At 39.6% G+C, this 7,428-nt stretch overlaps 1 protein-coding gene across 1 annotated transcript; it reads left to right on the top strand.

The window, feature by feature from the left end:
* The first annotated feature begins 1,496 nt into the window (after nucleotides 1-1,496).
* LOC116685765 (TIMELESS-interacting protein) lies at nucleotides 1,497-7,164 on the top strand. The gene is made up of 6 exons (XM_032510690.1): nucleotides 1,497-1,576; nucleotides 2,983-3,118; nucleotides 4,465-4,558; nucleotides 6,097-6,172; nucleotides 6,867-6,989; nucleotides 7,096-7,164. Exons 2-6 carry the CDS (start codon nucleotides 2,995-2,997, stop codon nucleotides 7,162-7,164), a joined length of 486 nt encoding a protein of 161 aa, XP_032366581.1. The 5' UTR covers nucleotides 1,497-1,576; nucleotides 2,983-2,994.
* Nucleotides 7,165-7,428: the final 264 nt, after the last annotated feature.

The raw sequence follows: 7,428 nt of genomic DNA on the forward strand, positions 1-7,428 counted from the left end.
TACTCTCTCTCTCTCATGCACTCCAATAAATCAATATTTAAGACTTGAATGGTGCTGATTATTATACACTGAATTGTCCTTTGAATTATCCTTCAAATTAAAAGCCCTTGAACTAAAACTGAATAATCAGAGGAAAACCAACATAGTGAAAATAGCAGTGTTGAGTACACAGTGGGACTATAGTTTTTTTTGCAGTGAGTGTGTGTTGTTGGGTTTTTTTTTGGGGGGGGGGGGGGGGGGGGGGCTACCCCGGCGCCCCTCAGTGAGTCGTTTTTCGTTTGTTTTTTAAAGACCTCCAAACACTTAAAAGGAACTTTAACTGTGGTCTTATGTAGGCTTATACTCAGAATTTTTGAAATATTATATAGTAAATATATACACACAGTATATGTGTACCTTAGCATTTTTTTCACATAGTACATATTATTTTACTTGTTAAATTATATCTTCTGTAAAGTTGGTTTTCCTATCAAATGGTTTAATGTGTCTTAGTTTGAATGCTACCTTTGCATAGGCCAAAAAAAACTGTAAAAAATCCATCAGCACAAACATGTGTATTGTGTGTAGATGGGTTTAAACCACAGACTGTATACTATTAATAATTATAATTTTTTTACAGTCTATTGTTTAAACATTGCCACCTCCCAAATGATGTTTTTGATCTTTATTTGGTTTAACTTACCAATATTGTAGGCTGTCAATTATCTAGAGGCTTGTTTAAAGGGTTAAACTGACGTTGTTCTTCTATTTATGTACATAAATAAATAATCTATACCCAAATGTATATAAAAGGGTAGCCCCACAAACAATACACAAAGCCCACACTCATGGTTTCTGATGTATGTCATTAACAAATTGTCTATTTTTGACTTATACAACCTAAATGATTATAAATCTCAAATAAAAAATAGTGAATGGGTCTTTAATGACATGCAAGCATATAAGTGTAACACATCCACACAGTCATCATCAGTCTTCCTGGTATTAGTTTAGGCCTTTAATATTCAGCCTATGGTTTAGACCACTGCTTCTCAAATGGGGCTACATGTACCCCGAGGGGTACTTTGGACCACTGCAGGGGGGTACGTGAGATTTTATTTTGAAAAATGTTAATTTAAAAATATCAGGCATGCATTATTCCCTGAAAAAGTACAATATAATACTACATTTATTTCGTAATGGATTTTAAACATTTGAAGTAGCATTTAAACTTTTCAGAAAGATGTTGTTTAGTCAATCTATAGACTGTGTATTAATTATTAATTATTATTAATATTAACGGTCAATCACACTGGGGTGGTACCTCTTTATACAGGCTTTGTTCCTCCCCAAAACCTGCCTTGCGCTGGTCAGGGTGTACTTGGCACAGAGAATATTTTCCAGGGGTTTACATCCTTGAAAAAAAGTTTGACAACTACTGACCATAAACCGTAAATATTAATATCAATATATATACAATCTATGGTTTAGACACACTTCTTTTGGACTTTATTTTGAAAAAAGAAAATCTTCGTACAGGAAGTTGATGTCGCTAGCTTGCTAGTTGGCTCCACAGGTTGGCTCTGCTTCGCTCACCGTAAGTCACTATTATAATGCTATTACGTTTTGTCGTACTTTATAATCTATTATCATGTTTGTGACTTGTGGTTAGTTAACTCCATTACGCTGACAGCAGCTTAACGTAAAGCTAACTTACCCCAACGTATATCAACGGCTTGTAACGGCAGTTAGCTTAGCTTAGCTAGCAGCGCGGTGTTTAGCGTTACTCTTTTACTACAAACATTACTCAGAAATAAAGTTATGTCAGGTCAGACAAAAACGTGAATGTGTTGTTCACTAGTCTGTTAATCTTCTCTCTCTCTCTCTTTCTGCGTGACTAATGTAAGGATGTATTAAGACAACGGTAAAACTCTGAGATTTGACAGTCTACACTTGCGTTTTTGCCATTATTGAGTTTACCGCCTTCTTCTTTAAGCTATGGGCTGGAGGACCGGAAGCTGCCAAAATAAGACATAACTAAATCATTAATATCATTAATCATTAAATATCATTAAATAAAAACCAATAGGCAAAAAGATGACCGTAAGACAAACTTTGAATGACATTCATTAATTTCTATAATGAAGAAAAAAAGGCACAAAGAAATGTGCCTTTTTTGTGCAAAGAGGAAATAATACAAAAATTAAAAATTAAAAACACAGAAAATTACAAAGGAAAGTAAAAACGTAGGGAGCTTAGGGAAATTAATACACATAAAATTAAAAAATATATATTAATGAGTGTCACATTGTGCAATTAATGCCTACATTTATATTGTGGTACATACATTTTATGAATAAATGGAATTTTATTGTATTCATTGTCAGTTATTTTTGGCAGCTTCCGTTCTCCAAAGTAGTCGACTTATACCTGTGTTCAGGGCTGTAGTCAAGACCACCTTAGTCGAGTCCAAGACCAGGACTAGTCGAGTCTGAGTCAAGACCAAGTCCAAAGAGGTAAGAGTCCAAGACAAGACCGAGTCTAAAAAGGTTTGAGTCTGAGTCAAGACTGAGTCTAAAAAGGTTCGAGTCTGAGTCAAGACCGAGTCTAAAAAGGTTTGAGTCTGAGTCAAGACCGAGTCTAAAAAGGTTCGAGTCTGAGTCAAGACTGAGTCTAAAAAGGTTCGAGTCTGAGTCAAGACCGAGTCTAAAAAGGTTCGAGTCTGAGTCAAGACCGAGTCCAGGACAGAAAACAGGTCTTATGCATGACAGCATCAAGACAATCATTTTGGGTTTCACTTTCCCTCCAATATTATTATCAACATAATAAAGACACCTGGACTCAGTCCAGACCAAAAGCCCAAAAGCCAGATCTGGCAAGACCAGTGGCCGAGACCGAGACCGAGAAGTCCAAGTCCATAGAAAAACGGTCTTGAGTACTACAGCCCTGCCTGTTATTCCATTTAAGTCTGATTGTGGCTGATGTGTTTTCCCTGTCCTCCAGGAGTTACACACCATGGAAAACGGCCTGTTTGACATTCCCGACTACGACAACATAGAGGATGAATCTTTCCCCCCCCTCCCACCGCCTCACTCCCCCGGCCAGGGGGGGCAGGGGGACGGGAACCCTTTTGAAAATGGTGAGAAGCTGCATCAGTTAAGAGGACATTTTAACTTAAATGATAGTCCAGACAGCATTCCCAGATGGGAGAAAAACACGCTCTGGTTTATTGGTATTTCTTTAAACCAATCACAATCATCTTGGGTGGCGCTAACACCGGACAGAGCCACGGTGCCGCTGCAAAGAGAAGGAAGTTGTTTTGGTGGAACGTGTGTAGGTTCAAAAATTGTTTTAGTTGTGCAACATAAAAACTCAGATTGGACAGATAGTCTAGCTAGCTGTCTGGATTTACCCTGCAGAGATCTGGGGACCAGGTAACCATAGTCCTCAGATTGGACAGATAGTCTAGCTAGCTGTCTGGATTTACCCTGCAGAGATCTGAGGACCAGGTAACCATAGTCCTCAGATTGGACAGATAGTCTAGCTAGCTGTCTGGATTTACCCTGCAGAGATCTGAGGACCAGGTAACCATAGTCCTCAGATTGGACAGATAGTCTAGCTAGCTGTCTGGATTTACCCTGCAGAGATCTGAGGACCAGGTAACCATAGTCCTCAGATTGGACAGATAGTCTAGCTAGCTGTCTGGATTCACCCTGCAGAGATCTGAGGACCAGGTAACCATAGTCCTCAGATTGGACAGATAGTCTAGCTAGCTGTCTGGATTCACCCTGCAGAGACCTGAGGACCAGGTAACCATAGTCCTCAGATTGGACAGATAGTCTAGCTAGCTGTCTGGATTCACCCTGCAGAGACCTGAGGACCAGGTAACCATAGTCCTCAGATTGGACAGATAGTCTAGCTAGCTGTCTGGATTCACCCTGCAGAGATCTGAGGACCAGGTAACCATAGTCCTCCAAAATCCACTAGAGGTTAGAACGCCAACACAGAGACAAAGGACGGGGGACGGACATCTGGCTGAACTTTCAGCTGAACATTGCTATAGAAATTCTCTCTTGTCTCACTGAGTCGCTCAGGTTGACTTAGGGAGTTGTGGTTGCCTATGATATTGTAAATTATGAATCTTTTGGCAGCTAAGATGGCTAGGACTTGTAATAGTTAATGTTTCAAGAGGTTTGTGTGTAGTGCTGTTAACATTTTAGATTGAATTAGTAGTAGGACTCAACTGATCCGAGTTAATGATAGTAGAGACCCGCGACTCATGAGTTAATACAAAGAGTCAGGTTAAAGATCCAAGTGAGTCCTGACTCAAACAGGTTTAATTAACAGCATTTATTTGAAAAAAAAAAACATATCTTATCTGCCATGCGGAAGGTTTTCTGTTTCTGTTTCTGTGTGTGTGTGTGTGTGGGTTGACAAAGTGATGTCGACCGCCTGTCCTGTTGTCATGTGCTGTGGTCAATGCAGGGGACGAAGATGGCGACGTGTCCAAGTTAGCGGATGTCCCTGCTGCTAAAAGGAAAGGAGTGAGGAGGCCGCAACCCAAGCTGGACTCTCACAGGTACCCCAGACATCATTGCTTTGATTTACACCATGGCAGCAGAGGTACAGTGGTGCTCATAAGTTTACATACCCATTCTAATTGACTAATTGGCTATTTTAATTCCAAAGGCCAAGGGAACTTTATCTGCCTCTATGGGAATTTAACATGAGGGGTGTATTCTTATGCCCCTGTATTGTAACATAGGGGGGTGTATACTTATGCCCCCTGTATTTTAACATAGGGGGGTGTATACTTATGCCCCCTGTATTTTAACATAGGGGGGTGTATACTTATGCCCCTGTATTTTAACATAGGGGGGTGTATACTTATGCCCCTGTATTTTAACATAGGGGGTGTATACTTATGCCCCCTGTATTTTAACATAGGGGGTGTATACTTATGCCCCTGTATTTTAACATAGGGGGGTGTATACTTATGCCCCTGTATTTTAACATAGGGGGTGTATACTTATTCCCCTGTATTTTAACATAGGGGGGTGTATACTTATGCCCCTGTATGTTAACATAGGGGGTGTATACTTATGCCCCCTGTATTTTAACATAGGGGGGTGTATACTTATGCCCCTGTATTTTAACATAGGGGGTGTATACTTATGCCCCTGTATTTTAACATAGGGGGTGTATACTTATTCCCCTGTATTTTAACATAGGGGGTGTATACTTATGCCCTGTATTTTAACATAGGGGGGTGTATACTTATGCCCCTGTATTTTAACATAGGGGGTGTATACTTATTCCCTGTATTTTAACATAGGGGGTGTATACTTATGCCCCTGTATTTTAACATAGGGGGGTGTATACTTATGCCCCTGTATTTTAACATAGGGGGTGTATACTTATGCCCCTGTATTTTAACATAGGGGGGTGTATACTTATGCCCCTGTATTTTAACATAGGGGGTGTATACTTATTCCCCTGTATTTTAACATAGGGGGGTGTATACTTATGCCCCCTGTATTTTAACATAGGGGGGTGTATACTTATGCCCCTGTATTTTAACATAGGGGGTGTATTCTTATGCCCCTGTATTTTAAGGAAGAACATTTATTTATTTATGATACATTGTTCATTCACAAAGAAAAATGGTGTCCTTAAAGGTTGGATTTTTTCCTTTTTTTTTTTAATTAAGGCATTAAGATATATTTACAAAAGATGATTTTTTTTTTATTCCTCTTTTTAGTCAACTTAAGCATGGGTGTGTAAACTTCTGAGCACCACTGTAAATCTATTGTCGTTTGATGTAAGGATGTTCAGTAAGTAAATCATGGACTTTGAATGTTTGAGAAGGCCCGGCATTGTTTGTTACTGGCTATATAATTTAATTTTAATATCATTTAATTTTAGCTCCACTCAAAGGTTTTGAACTGTTACTGCAACAAGTTGCATATTGTGACAATCAATGAGTTAACAGTGAAAACACAGCTACAGTCATTTTTAGTCTGCTTTAATTACACACCCAAACACACACAAAAGAACTGTACATAAACAGTGGATAAAATGAGTGAGTATTTGAACTTATGTCACATTTTTCTTCAGGCTGACCTCAGAAAGAGGACTTCCAGCTCTGCGAACACTGTTCGATAACGTCCATTTCAAAGGCAAAGGGCACGAGGTAAGAGCTGACGACGGTGGAGTGATTCACGTTAACCGTTCCTAGTCACATCACACACTGTTTTCCATAGGTTTGTGGAAGACTTAGATGCACATATTTGGTGTTTAGGGGTCCTTCTTTAAATAAACTCACAGTTTTTTAATGAATTTCTTTTTTAGGACCATTATTATTATTATTACATCTGTGTCTCAAAGTTTGTAAAAGCTAGAGCAAAGAATAAATTAAAACGCTAATTAAAAAGTCATATAGTTACATTTATTCATCTTTGGTAGTGCCCAAAACTGCTTGGGTGCTGCACCTAAAGCGCTGACACACCAACCTGGTAATCGGAGCCGTCGGCTTTAATTTTGGCTTTAATTTCAGCCGATTTGACACGTGGAATCGGAAGGCGGGCAGTCGGACTCAGTGACCAATCTGATTGGTGGAGTGCTAACCCGGAAATGACGAGCGGGACAAACGCCTCTCAAAATCTTTCAAACTGACCTTTGTCGATGTGAAGTGAAGACGGGCTACTGCTCGCTTTAAACGTTTTTACAAACTCGTTGGTACCGCAGTGTGAGCAACGATGCTCCAAAGAAGAATTCCTCGTATGTGTCTTCATACCTGGCTAATAAAGCTGATTCTGGTTCTGAGAAAACCCGGTCACAAACATTTATTTTCATTTCATGGCGTTGGCGTGTGTTTGTCCGACCAGGCCGAGGATCTGCGGCTGCTGATGCACAAGATGGAGAACTGGGCCCACAGGTTGTACCCCAAACTGCAGTTTGAAGACTTTATTGACAAAGTGGAGAGGCTCGGCAACAAGAAGGAGGTGCAGGTGGGGTGAAGATGTCGCTGCTGAGTGTTTCAATGAGATGTTCTGGTTTTGTACAGTGCAGAATTTTTAATTATTTAAGTAAGTTGCCTTTTTTTTTATTCCGCAGACCTGTCTGAAACGGATACGGCTGGACATGCCACTGACACACGAAGACTTCACGGGTGGTAAGGGATAGATAAATAAAACATTTTTGATATGCATCATGTCACAAAACCTATGATTTTTCTTCTTTTTTTTTCTCTCTGTGAGACATCCCCTGTGTATAAAACCACACAAAAAATGTATGAATTTTTTTTTTTCTTCATAGTCAAATTGATCTGTTGTAATTTCCTCAATCTATCAATTAGTTGTTTGTGCTACAAAACGGTAACAATGTGGTTTAGTGTTTCTCAAATTGCCCAAGACGATGTCCTCAAATGTCTTGTTTTGTCCCCAATTT

This window comes from Etheostoma spectabile, unplaced genomic scaffold, assembly GCF_008692095.1.
Source record: "Etheostoma spectabile isolate EspeVRDwgs_2016 unplaced genomic scaffold, UIUC_Espe_1.0 scaffold270, whole genome shotgun sequence".
NCBI lineage: Eukaryota > Metazoa > Chordata > Actinopteri > Perciformes > Percidae > Etheostoma > Etheostoma spectabile.